This window comes from Anomaloglossus baeobatrachus, chromosome 8 (genome assembly GCF_048569485.1).
Source record: "Anomaloglossus baeobatrachus isolate aAnoBae1 chromosome 8, aAnoBae1.hap1, whole genome shotgun sequence".
Classification (NCBI taxonomy): domain Eukaryota; kingdom Metazoa; phylum Chordata; class Amphibia; order Anura; family Aromobatidae; genus Anomaloglossus; species Anomaloglossus baeobatrachus.
In genome coordinates this window covers 218,651,580-218,673,141 of record NC_134360.1, presented here as the reverse complement: position 1 = coordinate 218,673,141, position 21,562 = coordinate 218,651,580, and the positions used below count along the sequence as shown (strand labels likewise).

Below are 21,562 nucleotides of genomic sequence, written 5' to 3'. Positions count from 1 at the left end.
TGGGACCTATCCTAAGGAAAGGCCATCAATGTTAAAGTAGTGGACAATCTCTTTAATAAAGTCTTGTGCCATCTGACAAGTTAAGGGTTACTATGTTTTTATTTATGTTGTTAGGAGCATTAAAGGGGTTGTCCAAGTTTGTGATGAGCCTCCAGTCACTCTATGTGTCACTCTATGTGACTGCAGACTTCTGAATTCTCTCAGTGCGCACACTGCACGCTGTCAGGATTCTCTGGTGCCAGCAGGAGAGTGGGAGGTTACGAAGCTGCAAGTATACGATTTACATAGTTGTGGTCACGTGGTGAACAGACATGCATGGCCTCGCTCAATGAAAATGAATTGACTGAGGCTGGACACATCAAATCAGAATGTGGCCAGAAGTATACAACTCTCATACTTGTGCTCATGAAACGCCCTTGCCGGGGCTTGCAGGGCTCGCACGGTCACCAGGCCGGTGGTGTTCGGGGTCAAGCTGTGAGTGGCCCGACCCGGCTTCCGTGACCCCGGCGGGTTTCATTAAATAAAGCAGCTTGAAAGTCCAATGTTAAGAACGGGGGTAATGGGAAGAGGGTAACGGGGTTCTTAGGGAGCACGTCACCGGTTGTAGTGACGACTGGGGTCCTGGCCTTCTGCCGTGGACCCCTCTCCCCCTGCAACTCTTCTATCCCCCAGGAGCGGTATGGGACGGGAACGGGGGTTGCAAGCAGCGCCACCCATGGTATGCGGCCAGGTGTTTAGCCGCGGCTGCACAGTCTCTCTCCAGGGCAGGCGTTATGGGCAGCTAAGATGGAATTGCTCCCCACGGGTGGAGCGGGGGAGCCCCGGGAGGTTGATGAGAACTGGGGGCGGCAGTTCTCGGGAGCACCGGGGCACAGTGTGGCGGCATTTACTCACAAGTCACTGAGTGCGGGTTCCAGTTCCTTTTTTATTCACCAGTCTTTTCCAACATCGCACCCGGGTGCCGGTCCTCACAGTTGTAGCCTCCAGTCGTCCCGGGCAGGTCGGAGGCTCGGTCCGGTAAGGTTATCTGAGGGTCTCTCTGTCATGTGCGTTTGGTTGCCGTTGCATGAAGCTTCTTGGGGACTCGCCGACTCTTTGTCTCTTTCCCCTACCCCAGCAGCACCTCCTGATAGAATCTGGCCTTTCTCTTAGGCCCCACCATGTACATTTTCCACGATCCCCAGTACCTGTCCCTGTTCCCTTCCTCCAGATGTTACTAGCCCTGGTCTCGCTGGTTCCCCTCTACAGGAGCTACCCCTGCAGAGGTCTGTCCTCTTTCACATTCCAGACGGTTCTGATTAGACTTCCTGTCTTCTCCCCAGCTCACTCCTAGCTCAGGCCCCCACCCTACCAGGACGTCATCATGGTGACCTGTCTGTGTGAAGCCACCTGCTTCCTGCTGATTTAGGAGACAGGATGAGTCATGCAAACCTGAGCTACCTGCTGAAAATCTAATAACCCCTTCCCGGTGATGTGATGTGTGTGTGAACTGCCTTTCCTCCTGCCCGGGAAAGGATATTATACAATACCCTATAACGACCACGCTACAGGGGCGTTACACTCACATGATCGTCCACTGTCGTCACTGGCACCAGAGAATCCTAACAGTGTGCAGAGCAGACTTTCATCTCAAATCTGGACAACCCCTTTGATTATAAAAATTAAGCCGTATAGTATCCTCAGTTCTAACAGTGTGCAATATACCCACTGTCACAATCATCTTTGCTTGCTGGTTCCAGCAGTCGCCACATGACTTCTCCACTCATATGTCATTTTCATACGTACTTGCATCTGACAATTAGCTTTTCTTCCAACGTTCCTCATTGAACATTGAGAGAATTATTAAGAGCAGGTCATCATCCCGTTATTTAAAGTGTGCAAATCACATATGAGTGATTGGTCACATGACGACCACCCAAATTGCTTGGTGGGGGGGCGCCAAACTGAATTCTTGCCCCGGGTGTTGGAAAGTCTAGATACACCACTGGGTATGGGCAGGTAGGCTCCTGGCTATATAGGATCATGAATAAAGTATGGTAATAGGGTGGAGTTCGGGGTTCTCAGTCAGAAGAAACTACATGCTAATCAGAAAAAAGACTGACTGGAACATCTACAGTACAGACCAAAAGTTTGGACACACCTTCTCATCTCTAGAACAAGAGGAGACTTTGTGCAGCAGGCCTTCATGGTAAAATAGCTGCTAGGAAACCACTGCTAAGGACAGGCAACAAGCAGAAGAGACTTGTTTGGGCTAAAGAACACAAGGAATGGACATTAGACCAGTGGAAATCTGTGCTTTGGTCTGATGAGTCCAAATTTGAGATCTTTGGATCCAACCACCGTGTCTTTGTAGAAAAGGTGAACAGATAGACTCTACATGGCTGGTTCCCACCGTGAAGCATGGAGGAGGAGGTGTGACGGTGTGGGGGGGCTTTGCTGGTGACATTGTTGGGGATTTATTCAATATTGAAGGCATACTAAACCAGCATGGCTACCACAGCATCTTACAACGGCATGCTATTCCATCCGGTTTGCGTTTAGTTGGACCATCATTTATTTTTCAACAGGACAATGACCCCAAACACACCTCCAGGCTGTGTAAGGGCTATTTGACTAAGAAGGAGAGTGATGGGGTGCTACGCCAGATGACCTGGCCTCCACAGTCACCAGACCTGAACCCAATCGAGATGGTTTGGGGTGAGCTGGACCGCAGAGTGAAGGCAAAAGGGCCAACAAGTGCTAAGCATCTCTGGGAACTCCTTCAAGACTGTTGGAAAACCATTTCCGGTGACTACCTCTTGAAGCTCATCAAGAGAATGCCAAGAGTGTGCAAAGCAGTAATCAAAGCAAAAGGTGGCTACTTTGAAGAATGTAGAATATAAGACATATTTTCAGTTGTTTCACACTTTTTTAAGTATTTCATTCCACATGTGTTGTTAATTCATAGTTTTGATGTCTTCAATGTGAATCTACAATTTTTACAGTCATGAAAATAAAGAAAACTCTTTCAATGAGAAGGTGTGTCCAAACTTTTGGTCTGTACTGTATGTGTGAATTAGGTGCTAGCCTAAAAATGCATGACTATAATACAGATAATAAGCTGCACACTAACCACTATGGGAACAGTTGTTAGGTGTGAGGTCTGATGTCAGGAATGCAGTGCCGTAGTGGTGTAGCCAGGACTAAAACAAAGGTATCCGGTGATGGCCTCACGTGTGGTGTCCGGCTAAGGACGCCTGGTGCTGACCAGTGGTCTCATTGTCTCCCACCACATGGACTAAAGCCGTCTAACATTCATGGTCTGAATACGAAGCATGGGCAGTCTGGGGGTCTCCAACCCAAGCTCTTCAGTCCCATATCTGCCTATGGGGTTAGGAGGACCGCGGTGACCTGAAGACTGCAATCCATACTCAGACCATGAAGGCTGGACATGTGGATGAGACTTTATTGTGCTGCCTAACTACAATGTACCTGTATTACTGATGCGTTATTGAAAAAGTTACAAAATATAGCGAATCCCCTATTTACGCCATAGCTTATGACTTTTTTGTTGTATTTTTTTTTCCTCCTCCTGTTCATGGCACTTACAAAAAATATGAGTGGTGTTAACTGTAAGGGGATACAACTACATATGGCCCAATAAATGTACTACAAGGAAGTGGCGTAAATTATAGCACAGATCCCCACCAGTCTATGGATAGTGTAAACCTGATTTTCTGGCGGCAAAGGTAGGGATGCCACCTTATTTGTTAAGGCCAGTTGTAATAAATCCCTCAATTGTCTGGCACAGTACCCACAATATTCCAAGCTTTCAGTGTCCAGTGACTCCTTTATCAGTGCCACCATCATCAGTGCCTCCTTCATCAGTGCCTTCTTTATCAGTGCCTCCTTCATCAGTCCCACCATCATCAGCGCCTCCTTCATCAGTGCCGCTATCATCAGTGCCTTCTCCATCAGTGCCACCATAAGTAGTGTCTCCTTCATCAGTGCCGCCATCATCAGTGCCTCCTTCATCAGTGCAAAAAATAGCTTTCAGTGTCTAGTGCCTCCTTTATCAGTGCCACCATCATCAGCGCCTCCTTCATCACTGCCACCATCATCAATGCCTCCTTCATTAGTGCCACCATCATCTCACTACCTCCGTCTCCACTCCCCTCTTGTTGGTCCCTCACACAACAGTCTCCAAGACATCTCCTGTACTTTCCCTGCTGGACCCTTGACCTTGCTACCCCAACCAGTCCTCTCCCTCATATATGACTACGTTTAGTTGTCAATGTCCAAGAAAATCAGTGATAGAAAGTGAAGCCGAGAGAGAAATATTTTCGAATGCAAACTTTTATTGGGAATGAAATACATTACAAAGTCTAGATTACATCTTGGGGGTCACCCTGAAATGATAATCATGTCTCTGTGGGGTGCACAGATTATAACGAGAATTAAAAGATGGTGATGGCGGGACGCCAGATTAAGAGGAGCATGCCGTATTTTCACATGAACAAGATGTGTGCGCCTCCACGAGCTCTGTGAAATCTATAGACTTGTCCAGGCTCACTTGTCCTTCAGCAAAGTCCATAGTCGTATCTACAGGGAGGAAGACATAGAAAGTCATAAATTGTGGTCAAAATGGCCATCATGTGAATTGCGCCATCATTGTTTGATGGTAAAGTGTCCAAATACTTTGCAAAGAGGAAGGTTTTACTCACCAGAAGGCAGGCAGTGGAAACCAGTGGTTACTTCGGTGGTCTTAACTGGGGAACATCCTTTGGCACATCGTAGTACGGGATGGACTGAGTAACACTTGGCATTTTCACCATCAATTTCCTTCTCAAGTTTTACGAGAGATTGTTGAACATTGCAACCTTGAAGGAAGAGAAAGTTCATGTTAGGCCACATTCTGGATCTAAGCAGAGGTACCACAGGATATATAAGGCAGGAGCTGAGCCACTTAAATTACCTTCAGCACAAGTCTGGCCAGCATGAATCCAAGAGTGAATATGGCTCATTGAATCCAAGGACACGGTGCCATCTGGTCTACGTAACTCCTGTAGAGACTCGTCATCATTGCGACCACATAAACCGCATGTCTGGCCCTTCATCCAGATGGCTGGTATCATCTGAAAAATCATAGACTCTGTAAGCTGTTTGAAATCATAATCCGGCCTTATTGGGAACAGTTCTGACCCTTTGATCCTTTATGATGGGTTTTAAAACATCAGACTTAAGGATCTAGGTCTACGGGGACCTCACATACGGAAATCCTTACTATTTAGGCTGCTTTCACACTACGTTTTTTTAACATGCGTCATGAACGTTTTTTTGCTGCAAAAGCGGATTCTGGTTTTACAGCAAAAAACGCATGTTTGCATGTGTTATTTTGCAGGATCCTGTCACTTTAAGTTTATGGGATTGGAGTCATGTGATCGGGAGTGAGGGGAATTGAACGTGACAGACTGGGAGCCGACATCTAACAGCTGTGGAGGCTCGTAACCAAGGTAAGCATCGGGTAACTTGCTTGGATACGCGATATTTACATTGGTTACGAGCGTCTGCAGCTGCCAGGAGCCGGGCTCCCTGCACACGTAACCAATGTAAACATCGGGTAACTAAGACCGCAGTTACCCGATGTTTACCTTAGTTACGAGCGTCCTCCGCTCTCAGGCAGGGGAGAGTGGAGGGAGAGAGGGAGGAAGGGAGAGAGGGAGGGAGGTGGAGAGAGAGGGGGAGAGAGGGAGGGAGGTGGGAGAGGTGGAGGGAGGTGGAGAGAGAGGGGGAGAGAGGGAGGGAGGTGGAGAGAGGTGGAGAGAGAGACTGATCACCCGAGGCTGGTTTCTGTGCATGCTCAGTAGAGCAAGCAGGATCCTGTCTATCAGCATGCCAGCGTTCACATGCGTGTGCATGCTGTTTAGTCAGGATCCAGCAATTTGCAGTATTTGGATGCAGCTCAAAAACGCTACAAGTAGCGTTTTTGAAATAAGTTAAAAAACTGCAAGTCGCTGGATCCTTACTATAATGCACACAAACGCAGGTGAATGCATGTTGACGCGAGTCCATTGCAAATGCATTGAAATGAAAACGCATTTGCACTGGATCCGTTTTTGCGTTAAAAAACGTTAATGACGGATGTTAAAAAAAGTAGTGTGAAAGCAGCCTTACTAAAACATTATGACCCCCCCCCCCCCCCCCCGATACAACCGCTTGAGAGGTACCTGGACATTCAATCCATCGTAGGTGATCCTCTGGATGCCAGATTCTGGTGCCGAGAAGGATAAACTATTGTCTGCTTTCAGAATCTCAATCGCTGGTTCTAAAGATAAAACATTGTAAATGGTAATGTTAGAGCAAATGTGTCACCTTTAGAGTTTCTACTACTGAGACAAATGGTGATAAGTAATTGTAGATATTTAATTTTGATTTTTTTGTATATGATTGCGGGGGCGACCATCATTGGAGTTCGGGTAACAGACAACATGGAACATTTAAAAAAAAAATCACCAAAATGTCTTGAAAAATTGATTACTTGGTAACTTTATGATGCCACATTCCCTTTAATCCTGCAGCTTCCCTTCCATGGGTCTATTATTTATAAGCACTTACCGGCCATTGACCTGTATGGGAGTTCGCTAACTGACAGGGGGACTCCATTGAGGGTCATCTCTGGTGATTCAGATTTGTAGGACATGGAAATGTCACTATAGGAGAAGAAAATGAAGGTGATTGATAGAAATAGTTGATTATATTTTATTTCTTTAGTTCACATTACATGAAATCAATACTCCAGGATTGCCTCAAATCTCACCTTTTTCTTAGTTTGAAAATGAGTTTTTCAAATTTTAAATTATGAATCGAATTTCCTAAATTTAATATTTAGTTTTTAAATTCTAAAATGTGCAATTGGTTATTAGGTTTTTTTGTCGTATACTCACTACTGGCCAACTTTAATGTTCAAGTCTTTGTGTCGTGGATCATGTTTAGATTTCTTCACCATCACCATAAATTTCATCTCATCGCTGCAGTCGTGGGCCAGGATGTGGTAGCAGTTTTCAGGCATGGCGTAGGCAAGGTCAACACCATTAAAGGTGGTAAGGCGGTTTTCAGTGGCCTTACATTCGCCTGTAAATGTTACATGTATAGGAATTAAAAAAATGCAGATTGTAAGGAATTCTATTTATTTTTCATGTTTCTTTGCATCATCAAACCTTGCAAAGACTCCAGGACCATCTCAGGAGTTTCAGCAAATATGTTCCAGGTTGGGGCTTGGAGAATCTCACTTTGTGAAACGCGACGGACTGGGATTGGCAGTGGGATTCTGAGTGCTGTGTAGAGCAGGGTCAGCTGTAGAGAAGACATTAGAAAATATGGATCAATACCACGACCACCTTGTGAGATGGAATTCAATAGTAAGTAAGTTCATGTCGCAATTTACCCTTGGAAGGTAGAGAATGACGTCGGCGGTTCTTGAAGAACTGAGGGCCAAGATAAGTTTTGCTTCATGTTGAGAATTCTTCTTGTATCTCTGAGAAGCTCCCAACAAGTACGCAGCACCTGGGATGAATTCTGAAACACTGATACAAATATTGACTCGTTAAACCCTGAAATGCCACAAGACCATCTACCAACACTTCTAGAGATGAGATCAGAGCTCTCCACCCCAATGAACTTACTATGTGGCGGCATACTTCAGTTTGGAAGGTATCTTTGGCCAGTTTACAGTCACCTTCAATGCAGGTTGGTTACCCAAGTGACCGGTTTGAGCTTTGGCCATGATCTTGTAATCCTGGTAGTTCTGTCCCCACTTGAAACTGGCCTGAATTGGTGATAATGTGGACACATTCAGTGAAATGGACTTAGCATAGACATTTTAAGACTTCTATGACCTAGACATTGGCTCACCTCAGCTTTATGGGAGCTCAGCACTGCGGCATTGAGACACGCTCTCCACCGGCTGGCCTTGGTGAAGTCCACAACGTAGGCCTGGAGACGAGGCCTGGAGACAGAATAGTCAGCATAGACGATGAGTTGATATCCTTGACGAGTGTTGTCATTTCTGATGGCACGGACAGTGACGACCAATGCAGGGGGCTTATTATCACCCAAAAAGTTGTTCTATGGGAAGAAATAACCTGTTATATAATGCTCGATAAACTTCAGGTGAGTTTAGGCTCAGCCTGTATGCCAACAAGGTGTACCTGGCGATTATGCTGAGGACCACGGCTGATGCTTGAAGATGACGAGCTTGAGGATGAAGAAGAGGTCTGCTGCTTGCTGTCAGTCTGGAAAGATAATGGCTCATGTCAGGATATCACAGTATTTTTTTTACTAAATATTGTTCGATAATCTCTCTATAAAGAACACATGAAAATAGTCCCGTATAGAGGAGATCAACACGCGCATGAGAAAAGTGGACACTTACTCTCTGTTCTCGTACTGGTCTGAAGCGAAGGTTGTAATAATGTTTCTGTATAGGAAAATGGCACACGCTTATTAATGGATATGGATGGAATATATAGTCACAATAAGTGTTCTCGAGCTTACAGCTCTATATACTGTACCTTGCTTCTGGAGGATTGGCTGCTGCTGTCGCTGCTGTCGCTGCTACTGCTGCTGCTCCTCTTTCCATGTTGGTGCTTCTGTTCTCGGTCATGCTGCTCTTGCCTATTCTTGCCGTGCCTCCTAGAGCTGCTGCTGCTGCTACTGCTGCTGTCACTGCTGCTACTACTGCTGCTGCTGCTACTGCTGCTGCTGCTACTGCTGCTGCTTGCCCTTTTAGGTCTTCCCTGTCTACTGCTGCTGCTGCTGCTACTGCTGCTACTGCTGCTGCTACTGCTGCTGCTGCTGCTGCTGCTGGAACTGCTGCTGCTAGAGCTGTGTTTCTTATTATGGTCTCTCTTTGTCTCATCTCTTTCGTGTCTGTGTGGTTGGCCATGTCTTCTGCTGCTGCTGCTGCTTGACTGACTGCTAGAACTTTCCTCATTCTGACCATGTTGACGGTTTCTAGATTTATGATCAGCTGATGAAGAAGAAGATGAAGATGAAGGTGAAGAAGATGAAGAGCTTGAGGATGATTTTGCACGAACCAACTCAGTCTCTGTACCATCTGCAGCAAGTTTTGTGTGCTTTCTTGCCTGTTTTGCCTTATGTTTCTTGGCTTTTTGTGCCAAGCTCTGGTTCCTGGCCTGTAGCAAAAATATATAATTTTGATTAAACCCATAACATATTCATGTTTATGGAAACCAGGATAAGATTTTGGGGTAATTGACACCTACTGCAATTTGCTCATCGATGCGAAGGATGGTCTTCAGTCTCCTATGGATGTCAGATTCCTCCAGTTGTTCACCTTCCTTCTCCTCTACTTCAACCAAGGCAATTACCTTTGAGGCTCCTTTGGATCCGGCTGTGACTTCAACTTGGATTTTTTCAATAGAGGCATCAGTGTGAGCTGTAAAGACGCACAGACCAGATGTCAAACAAAGATAGATTGCAAGGAGCCAACAGTCCTGTAATGCGAACTAACCTGGAGATAATGCGAATAAAACTAACCTGGTTTTATTGTGACCTTGGTCTCGAGATCTCCCACCATTTTATAGAGGATAGAGTTCTTGCGTGCTGCAGCAGTCAAAAACTGGTTCTCAACACAAAGTTGGACGGCAAGTTGGGAAATTTTCATGCATTTTTCGAATGACTTGGAAGAATATTGGTGGCGGACATTTGCAAGACCCATGTATTTCTTAGGTGCAGTTTCTGAGGAGGCCTCCTGGTAAAGAGAATAAGATGGGATTGATTACCATGATCAGTAGAAAAACACCTCTTCTTCAGGACTGTAGAAATTATTGGTTGTTACCATCATGCTAGCTCCTTCAGCAGATGTCCTGCCAGTAGACTCGAAGTGTTTCTGGAGGATGCTTTGGCTCACTGCTTTTGGCACCAATGGAGTTTTCTTAACGGCGTCCAATTCTTCAGAATTTCTTGAGACGGCGTAAGTATGTGCACTGAACAAAATTGAAGAAAAGAGTTATTTGTTGCCGTCTTGGACGCAACAAATGTTTCTTTTTTTAGACATTATGGTTTAGCAACTCAGGATTTTCTTAATTTTCTATTTACACAGGCTTGTAAATCATTGGACTGAATATACCTTATGCGAAGTAATTCACCCTCTTGTTGGCATGGTTGTGCTTCAAACTTAATGTTCTTCTCCTTCAAATCCACACGTGCTGTGAATTTAGCTGGGATGTTTGTGAGTACCTTTCCATGGAATTCAATTCCACTCTGGACTAAGGGGGTGTTGATTCCCATTGTTGATACACCATGAATTAACATGCTATAGATATAACAGAGAAAACATTGTTAGGTGGCACATCACCAACGATCACTGACAAGCCTAATTAAAAATGGATCCCACCTGGGGTTGACATCTGCATTGATCTGCAACTGAGATTCCACCAGCTGAGCGATACTGAAGTCCGGTGTGTAAGGTGGGGTCATCTTGATGTCAACTGTAGCGAGGAATGGACATTCTGGTGAGTATCATACTCATATAGGATAGGATAATACAAGAAAGAACTCATTCACATTGACGTACTGTTCACAGGGGCATTGAACACAGCGGTAGAGTAAAAACTGAACTCCATTGGCAAACCAACAGTAGTTGGGGTGATGTGACGAGCTTCAAATGCAACAATAGCCTTGGCGTAATGTCCAACAAGGCCATTCAGAAACCTGTTAAGGACGCTCTTGATGGCAGCATGTCTTTCTACTGGCTCATTGAATGCCTGAAATAATCCAATAATATAATAAGCTATAGCTGACATATGGACCACATTATATACGGTACATTTTTACGTTCTTACCCGGGTCAGAGTTTGAAGAGTCTCTTTGTTGATTTCAGTGAAGGAAAGTTCTTGGCCGACAAATTTGATGTATCCAGACACAAGTGGAGCCTGAGATGGTTGAGACTTGAATCCCTTCAGCTGCCAAGAAAATTATAGTTACAGCATCCATTACAGGAAAAAAACATCTGGGCAATATCAAGAAAAGACAAAAACAATCACCATTTTCACAATCTGGTATATCTTCTTCTTCATTGGGAAATCGCGGAACTGGGCATCTTGCTTTCTTATAATCTGCTCAAGGCCTTCTCCTCTAAGTCCAACCTTCAAAGAACAATAACATGTAACAGCTTTATCTTCATGATATACAGTAAAAAAATGGTGGACAGACAGGAGGGAACAGGTGGCAATGAATGGGTCTATGGCATTTCCAGTTTGTATCAATCTTTTGGTGGTTTTTCGTACCTCCATAAAATCAGTCTCTTTTCCACCAACAAAGACTCTCAATTTCAACATAAGCATCACGGGGAACATGGTGCTGGCACTGTTCATCACATACAATTTAGCTGCAGCTCCACTCATCAAAGAGTCTACAAAATGAAAAAAGAAGCAAGATTTTAGTATCATGATGTACTAGCACATAAACCATTATGATAACACAACTCCTTCCATACACTCACATTTGAATGAGTCCAGACGGATAACCTTGCTGTAGCGGTAGCCCAGACTGTCGATACTTGGGTTGAATAGTTTGAGGGCAACATTGCAGGCAGCAGCCCTAGGAAAGAATAGGCAAGACACCGGGTTCATGGACGAGAAGCTTATGAAACAGTATACTGGCAGACAATTTGAAGCTCAACTCAAATTTGGTCCATGATATTGTTTTCAGTACAGTTATAATTATATGAGAGCTGCATACTTACAGGGGCTCCAGTTGAGGTACACTGCTCTTGGCCAAAGCTTTGAGCTGGGAATGGACGAAACTGGTAAGCTGTAGGCTAGCCTGGCTCTCTCTAACGGCGATATTTGCAATATTGGCGACCATGGCGAGGTTGGGTTTTGTCTCAAATAAGGCCAGAACAGCCACCATTCTCACTTCAGTCCGGGCCTCACGGTTCATGTAGACTTGCAAAAGGATATCTTGGACCTAGAATGTACATAGCAATTGGGTTATTATCCAAAAAGGCCCCAAAAGTGAATAAAATAAGACCTGTAGGAGGTTATCTTACTCTACGTGGGTCCATCTTGCCAATATTCCTCAAAGCCATGACGGCATCAACTATAATCCTGACTGGAAGTTGGGAGGCACTGGAAGAAAATCCTGGCAGGAATTTCTGAATACGTTTTAAGCATTCTGGTCGACCGGCGTTACCCAGAACTTTCAATGCTAGAGCCATATCTTCTTCATGGACCTTGCTTAGAGCTTCAGCTGTAAAGTCTTGGATAGGCTACCAAAAAAAAAATAGCAAGAGTCAGAAAATCCTAAAATATAGATTTATAGGAGGTCTTCTTATCTGCCTCTCATGGTGATGGTCACTTTCACTGGGGTTGCCTTGGGTGGTCTACCTTCTCGTGAAAAACACTACAAAATGTTTTCCCTCCTTTGCATGAAGTAGTTACAATTGAACAGCCTTGTCATGCCCACCACATGTAGAAACAACTCACCTCCAGAATGGTATCTGGGCAAGTACTGACACGTTTGCAGTATTTATTCACCAATGAACCATATCCAAGCATGGCAACTTTGAACAATGGGGGGCTTCTCTCAATTTTGGAGTCCTTGATGATGTCCTACAGCAAAAAGAGAGTCTCCTGTGAATGTCTCACTGATTTACGTAAAGTATTGAATGTGCTGACATCAGAATGAGCATTATATTAATGATATAATAGCAGGTAATCTGGTAAATACTTACTTGAGCAATCTGCAGTGCCCGCTGGCTGGCTCTGCTGAAGTGCATTGCAAGGGGAATCAGTTTGAGGGCTTCTGCAGTTGTCAGATCTCCACTGTGAAGGATCTGGTAGACTACCTTCAGGCTGTCTGCTGTGGCAGCCATAGGAAGAGCTTGGAGTATCCAGGATCTGGGAAAACGAGATACGATGTTCAGTGTCCAACAACAGGAGACACCAGTTTATATGGGAGTACATGGCCTCACAGTTTAATGATGACTTCTATCAGGTTTACTGCAGTATGACATGAAGTCCAGTCCAGCAGAATATAAAATGACTAACCTGTATCTTGGCTTTTCGGAAAACTGCTTCCATATGGTCTGGATGATGTCGGGGGTGGCATGACGCAAAAGCTGAACCAGCTGCATGAACTTTATAGAGATGTCCCTATGGATGTTCTGTTGGTTGTTCTGTACTATGTGCTGAATAACTTCTACGATCTGATGGGAGACAAAAAGAACAATTGAGAAGTAATATGCATTTGTGATATCGATGTGGTGGGTTACACCGATGGGAGGTAAGAATTAAGGCTCTGTATAAGTAGAGAGGTGCCTATGAGTGCTCCCCACTCTTACCTGTGCCTCAAGGCTCTTGGTATTTATTAGAACAAATGGAATTTGCAAGATTTCATCTCCAAATTTATAATGAAGATTTCCACGGTTCTGGAGCTGAAGTTGAGGGGTGCTCTGTTGGCTGCTCTTGGTTCCTGCCCATGTGAGAATTTGCCTAAAAGTAAAAAATTGCAAATAAAAATGAAGCAAATCCATGAAATATTCTCTACTTTTCCAATGTAACTTATGAGCTTCTGTAGATTGGAAGAACCTCCTTACTTGGCTTCCATTACCGCACCACCTTGACGCTCTTGGAATGGAGAGTAACGGATGACCTGCTCAGAGGTGACCTGGGTGATAACAGTATTGTGTTCCCGGTTCTTCAATTTGTAGGTGTAAGTCGCAGCATCACGAATGTTCCTGTGCATCTATACGGAATTACATATGGAAACAGACAATGAGCAGGTGATAAATGCAGCATTTTACCGAGCCTGTGTAGATTGCCTAAGGAACGTACCCTATTGCAGGTGATGCAATCTTCCATAAAGGCCATCCCAATATCCTTTGATACTTTTTCTTGGCAGTTATTTAAATCGATGGACTTCACAACAACCAGTTGATCTCCTCTCTTGTCTTCCTGTATCACGTATCTTGTATGGCAAACACCGGCAATGCTAGTCTACAGTATGTAAAGGAATCAGGAGTGAGGACCCAACAATACAAAGTGGACATGGGTTACAGTGGAGCACGGTAGGACGTCCACACTTACCTCTTGCAGGTCGTACACATTTTGGGTCTTCTTGATGGTAACCTGGAACAAGCTGATGATTCCTTTGTAAATGTTGACCATGGTTTCGGAAACATCGTTAGAAACATAAATGTTTCCAATTCTTCCACCGTGGTACTCAAACTTGATGTGTTTGCTGAGCTGGTCGGCAAAAACCTGGGTCAGCTTAGAGGAGCGAGTGAATGGGTCTTTAGGCCATGCACCATTGATTTCTTTGATGGTCAGAGACTGGACCTAAAAAAGAGCAAAAATGAAAAAATAATCAAAACATAAGCAACAAATTCTTCACCCATTTCAGTCTCACCCGGTGGTATTCAGCTTGTAGATTTGTTGGAGACCACCACCCATAGGTGTTAGGAACCGGTGGTCCCACCATTGGGGCTGGCTCTTATAAACACTGAATATCTAGGAGGGTCTCGTCAGAATAAATACTTTGGACCTGTTGAGTTTTTTCCTGACTAGCTATATTATTTTACTCAATTATACCGTCCTTTAGTCCAAAATCTAATCGCAACTAGTGACTCATGCCCTGATGCACTGGTTAAAGGGCATCTCCATGACTTCCATAGTAATGGCCTACCCTAGTTCATGAATTTCAGATTGGTGATCTGATGTCCATCCGCTGATTGGAGGGGCTGCGGCGCCTTCATTATTGACTCTGTACATTTTGTTACCATGGCTGGATGATGCCACCTGCAGAGAGCTGCAGTACCAGGTATGGCCACTACAAATTGTATGGCGCTGTGCCCTGTAAACTGACAGTTGGGCAGCGATCAGTGGATCAGGGGCGCCAGATCCCCCCAATCTGCTGCTGATGGATTACATTTCAACTGCAGGAAGTTTTTGCATCTTTACCTTTAGCAAGAACATCCTCTGGGAATAAGGAATGATCTCAAGCTTGCAGGCGATATTAAGTCCAGCTCGTACAAAATCATTTTCAGGAACTCCGGTCATAACAAAGGCCTCATAGTCAAAAACTGAGATTTTGCTCTGGCTGAACGAAGGATCTGAGACAAGACAAGATGAGAACGCGGTTAATACACAATAAATCATTGTAGCACGGTGCGCAGGAGACGTGTAATAGGGGGAGTAGTAGTACAATGTGTTGGGTGCATGGCAGGGGTCTCTGTGTATTATGAAACATAACAATAATGAATCTGTGCAGAAATCCAGCAGTGTTTGTTTTCTGCAGCGCCTCCACAGGAGGGATTGGGTATTACACATGAAAAACGATGGACTGTCTGTATCATGTAAAAAAAGTGATCGGTTCTCCAGAGAGAGAGATGATCTCCAGGGGTAAAAACCGAGGAAACTGAGTATAAAAGTCACTCTGTTCCCAAAGAATGATCTAATAGATTATTGAAAATAGGTTTTGTGACCCGTATCCCTTTTAAAGTGGCCAGTGGCTGATGAGGATGATGGGTGTGATGGTGGAGCAGTTGTACAAAGCAAGGACTGTCCACGACGTGGACCTCTGTACTGACCAGAGATTGTATCTGCTGCCACAATAATCTCATAAAATGTCAATGAAATATAAATTACATTATAAAAAAATGTAAAAGAATCACATCGGCCATCACTGAGATTACTGCGGGCGACAGCAAGTGACCGGCTAAAAAATAACTCAGTAATCAGAATGATGGCTGTAACTGTGTCCATCGAAAGGCGGAGAGCGTCTCTGCTGGACATGGAGGCCTGCTTATTGCAGAGGTCCTATGTCATCTGCAGGATTTCAATATTCTGTCAGCAGGTTTTCACTATAGTAAGAAATCAGCATAATGTAGGGCCTGAGAGCCTGATTCCAGCCATGTGTCACTTACTGGGCTGCTTGGTTCAGTTTTGATACAATCTGTGTTTTCTCTAATGTAGCAGTGCTCAGAATTCTGAGCTGTGTATAACCTCACCCACTCACCTGATTGGCAGCTTCCCATATACATCGTGCATTATTAGCAAGCTGCCAATCAGTGGTGGGGGCGGGGTTACAAAGATTAGCTGGACGGGTCTGCATGTGACTCCTAGTCCTGCAGTGATAATCTCCAGCTGATTGTATTAAAGCTAGAGCACTCAACCTAATAAGTGACACATTGGTGGAATCAGGGTCTCCTGCCCTATATTATGCCCCTCTCACATTAAATAGCAAAAACCTGCTGACAGACTAACTTTAAGACAGAAACTGGATAGACGGATAATCCTAACACATCTGTATTCTTTGTCTTACCTATATAGGCGTTGTCAGCACCTGTGGGGGGAAGAGAAGAGGAGTTATCTGATATGGAGAAGCTGGAAATGTGTCTGTATGTGAGTATATATATATATATATATATATATATATATATATACACATATGTGTGTGTATACTGGGGCCGTGTTATACCCTAGATATATATATATATATATATATATATATATATATATATATATATACAGTATATATATATATCTATCTATATATATATATATATATATATATATATATATATATATATATATATATATATATATATATATATATATACACATCTATACACCAGTGATGTACAGTATATACTTATAATGAAGAACACACCGGCATTGCACCTTATGGTACAAATGTTTTAAGGCTTGTGCCATAAACTAAATTACACATTTTGCAACTTTTTGATATTTTCTGCCGCTCTGGATAGAGCGATAGAATAAATAATAAATAGATAAAAAAATAGATAATAGATAAATAAATTATAGATAGATAATGAATAAATAAATAGATAGCTGATATAGAGATAATAGAATAAATATATAGAATAAATAGATAAAATAAATAATAGATAAATGATAGATAAATATATTATAGATAGATTAAAAAAATAAATAATAGAGAGATGATAGATAAAAAAATAAATTATAGATAAAAAAGATAGATAATAGATAAATAAATTATAGATAGATAATAAATAGATAATAGAATAAATATATAGAATAAATAGATAAAATAGATAATAGACAGAGAATTGATAAAAATATAAATTATAGATAAAAAATAGATAAATTATAGATAAAAAATAGATAGATAATAGATAAATAAATTATATAATAGAATAATATATAGAATAGATAGATAATAGATGGATATTATCTCCGGAGGTGATGACTCACCCGCCAGTGCGAGCACTAGTGCTAGGATGATTCCCCTCATGATGATGGTGAATGTCGGACTGTGGCGGGTCCGGCGTATTTATAGTCATCCCGGGGACACGTCCCGCCTTGGCCTCGTCACCGCTGGCACCAGTTCGGGGTCCTTATCAGCTTTGGCCGGAGAATCTTCCATCAACCATTAACCTCAGAACTAATACTAATTCTCATTTTTCTCTTTTTAGGGGATTAATATTTTGATATTGCTCGGGGTCGGGATGTCGATATTGTTGATCTGTTATTAGTGATATTTCGCCCCTATATTCCCGGTTTATACTTTGTATTCTTTCTTTTGCCCTCTCGGCACAGCTCCAGCCGGTGGCGCGGGTCCAGGGTGTGTGGACTTTGGCGCGGTCACTCTGACCTGTCTGGTCACATTAACTCCAGAGTCATCAGATATTCTCAGATCCCTTTTCTGACATTTTGGGGTCTGTTATTCCCGCAGTGCGGCCTGTATAATGGGGCATTTACTATGAAGATATAATATAGTTATGAAGATGTGACCTCATGCTCCGGGGCCGCGCACCATGGCCATTTATAACACTGGTGCCCTCTTTTCTGGCAGGGGTGCCATTAGACCCCTCGGGCACCAGGGCTCGGGTACAACGACCACCTCTATATCTGCACCCCAGAACACATCTGTCACGAGATCTTGTCTGTGCAGCCATGTAGAAAAATGGGGACAAATCGGGGGCACTGGCAACTGTAAATACCCCCATTACTTACCCCGGCTGTGTGGCCCCCACTGTCCCTGAATTAGCTTTGTAGACCATAGGTTCACCATCCATACCTCTTAATGTTATGACAGTGTGGCCACCAGTCCGGCTGCCTGCTCTGCTACACCGGCTCAGTGGCTAAGAGCACTCCGCACATGCACAGATACTGGAGATCCTGCTACCTGTATCCGCACATGCTGCCATGACAGACAATCCAGAGCCAGGCGGCAGATGATTGCAGATAAAGGCATTTTCCCAATGCAATTAGGACATGTCTGACCCTTAGATATGGCAGCACACGGTCACATAAATTGTGTGCGCCAAGACGATGTGAAGGGATACAATTTAACTCTTTTTGAATTTTTATGGTTTTTTTCAAAAAATGTAAGTAATTACATTTTCTAACCTTGTAATTTTATCTTTTGTGATATAAATGTATTTTACCCCTTCTGGGAGATATTTTGGAATAACTCAGCATCCTGGATGGAGTGGAGCTGCACGCGAGCGGCTTCTACGCCATTCATTGTCTATGGGGCAGCACTCGGCAGTTCCATAGACAATGACTAGAGCAAAGCCCGCACATGCGCAGGTCTGCACCATTCTGGGAGGGGCTGTCAGATGAGTAGGGTGCCAGATGTTGGACCCTCAAGCCTCAGCGATTAGAAATTTATCCCCATGGATATCCTCTGAATAGGGTAGATTATTGGTTTGGATTAACTCTTTAATGTCATATTCCTATTGATGTTCTGCAGCAGCTGAGATGTCTCATATCATGGCACATAGAACTGTACAATACTCATCACAGCTGCTGAACAACCTCTTCTAATATCAGAGAGGACTACATGTCAAACAGTGGTCGCCACAGGAGAAATACCAAAAGTGTCAGGATCCTGCTGGAGCGGACAGTGATGGCGCTGCCGATGAGTGACTGGACATTGCATTCTGGAGAATGGACTCTAATCTAAAGAGCTTACAGTCACGCCGCGCTCCCGCATGTGTGACAACGCTGCGTTCTTTCTGCAGGCTCCGCGCTGCCATCTGCTCTGATTATTGGGCTTTTGTTGCACATTTTTTACACAATCCCCCTTTTCTTTTTGCTGTTTTTGCTGTACGTTTGAAGCAGTGTTTTTTTTCTCCTTTTTTTCCCTGCAGAAACGATGGGATTCTACAATGAAAGATCCCACTATGTGTTTGCCAGGGATTTTTTTCCGACTCCCCATAGTGACCTTTAGAGAAAACCGCCAAACAGTGCAGAATGCAGCAGCGTCTAGAGACGCACCGTGGGCAGAGTCCTCCTGACATCACATCACTTTGCCTGAGCCAAAAAAATGCAGCAGATTTTATACATAAAAAAATCACAGCAGTGGTGTTTGGCTCTAAACTAGTTGAGTGTCATGGCGGCATCTGACGCTGTTCACACGGCAGAATCTGACACTGCACACTGTGCTTTCTCTGGTGCTTTTGAGTTGCACAGACAGGCTCAGGCGTCGACCAGCTGTGTGGTTATTAGTAATCAGGCTTGCAGGAGTTAATTTCTGCTAGCCTGCTGGTCAGCTTCTGGATCATATGTTGTGGGAAACCCATCACAGTTACTCCACACCTATTTAAAATGGTGGAGCCTGTCTTCCCATGCCAACTATAGCTTTTGTTAAACTGGTCCGTGTGCTGTTGTGTTCCAGTTGCTGGGGATTTATTGCGTGCTGCTTGGTGTGTTGTGGTCTGGTTATTTCCCCCCTGCTCTTTATTTCCTCCTTATTATGTTTTGTCTTATATCTCTGTGTGTGCTAGCTGTGTGATCGAGTTTTGATTTCCCTGTTTGTCCATATCTGTGGATTCAACCACTCCTGTCCTGGTCCTCTCCTGGGTGGGGGAGAGGGGGTATAAGATCAGGGCTGGTCAGGAGCAGGGCAAGGAAGGAGGCTCAGACATCTTCACCATTAGAAGTATCTCTGGGATTAGGAACAGCTATGGCCGTCTAGCCTGATAGCCAGTCTAGGAGCCCCAATCCCCTGTTATCCCTGTCACCCCGTGATGTTTAGACTACATTCCCACAAAGAGTATTTGGAGATTATTTTAGGCTGCAGATTTCTGCACTTATTATGTAAATTATGTTACTTGTGGGTTGTTTTTTCATTTAGTTTTTACGTGCGTTGTTATCACGCTTTTGACGCTGCGGTATTTGTTGTTTCTTTTGGTTATGAATAAATCGGTTTTGTTTTTGATACTCCCTGCATTTTGGCTTTGACAAAACGTCATGTGTGGAATTCACTGAGCAATTCACAGAGGAAAATATACTTGGTACACAAACTGAAATGAAATTCTCATAACATTCAAATGTCACTGAATTAACATGGAGATCACAGCAATTCCTGTGATAAAATCGAAGGAATAAAGCGACAAATTTCTTAGTATATATATATATATATATATATATATATATATATATATATATATATATATATATATATATATATAATGTATACTGCTCAAAAAAATAAAGGGAACACTAAAATACCATTGTGTTGTTTAAGTGTTCCCTCTATTTTTTGAGCAGTATATATATATATATATATACACAGTACATATGTATATATATATATAGATAGATATATATACATTTATTTTATTTTTTTATTATTTTTTTAAAACCTCCCTATCTTATTTATTACAGAAGTATATATATATATTATTCAAATTTCTTAGAGTATATATATATATATATATATATATATATATATGTATATATATATATAATGTATACTGCTCAAAAAAATAAAGGGAACACTAAAATACCATTGTGTTGTTTAAGTGTTATATATATATATATATATATATACACACATACACACACAGTACATATGTATATATATATATATATATATATATATATATATATAAAAATATATATATATACATTTATTTTATTTTTATTTATTTTTTTTTTTTTTTAAAACCTCACCATTTTATTTATTACAGAAGTATATATATTAATCAAATATTATTCAAATGACATTGACTGTTACAACAACCAAGTAGGGTGCTTCAAAAATACCAGAAAGATGAGGTAGCTGGGGTAATAAAATTATTGTACTGTCCCTTTAATCCATAAAATTATTGCACTGTCCCTTTAAACCATGTGTGTAAGGTGATACTCTATTATATAATATTCATCACTTAATAATTGTTAATAAAAACAAGAGTGGAAAAATCAGAGGAAAAGTATTAGGCTATGCGCACACGATGCGCACATGCTGCGCGTCCTCTCCGCAGTGCAGGAGACCGCCGCTGCCTGTGCCCATGATCAGGGTTCGAGCCGCTGCGGTCTTTCTCTCTGTTTTGCCTCTAGAAAATACTTGCAGTTCCGCAACAATAAATTGACATGCTGTGTGTCGGAAAGCCGCACCACAGATCTGTTTACGCTGCAAGAAAAACAAGCACCGAGAGAGGGCCGGAGATTTCTATAAATCCATCCACTGTGCTTGCACTGTACAACGCAGCAAATACATGGAGCGTCCAATACGCTGTGAACCCTGATTGTGGGCACACGGCCTAAGAGACACACGGTCGGCT

General features: G+C 43.0%; 1 protein-coding gene across 1 annotated transcript; it reads right to left on the bottom strand.

The window, feature by feature from the left end:
• Positions 1-4,465: 4,465 nt before the first annotated feature.
• LOC142249449 (vitellogenin-A2-like) lies at positions 4,466-17,280 on the bottom strand. Its single transcript, XM_075321111.1, has 35 exons — positions 17,241-17,280; positions 16,327-16,347; positions 14,964-15,115; positions 14,091-14,342; positions 13,839-14,000; positions 13,601-13,749; positions 13,346-13,496; positions 13,053-13,210; positions 12,737-12,902; positions 12,489-12,614; positions 12,053-12,271; positions 11,747-11,970; positions 11,504-11,601; positions 11,289-11,413; positions 11,046-11,147; positions 10,845-10,964; positions 10,577-10,766; positions 10,397-10,490; positions 10,130-10,315; positions 9,839-9,986; positions 9,538-9,751; positions 9,264-9,436; positions 8,550-9,173; positions 8,411-8,455; positions 8,187-8,270; positions 7,891-8,103; positions 7,662-7,804; positions 7,424-7,562; positions 7,197-7,332; positions 6,924-7,110; positions 6,595-6,689; positions 6,207-6,304; positions 4,955-5,114; positions 4,704-4,859; positions 4,466-4,581 (listed from the first exon to the last, which is right to left on the bottom strand). The coding sequence occupies exons 1-35, from the start codon at positions 17,278-17,280 to the stop codon at positions 4,466-4,468; spliced, it is 5,466 nt and encodes a 1,821-aa protein (XP_075177226.1).
• Positions 17,281-21,562: the final 4,282 nt, after the last annotated feature.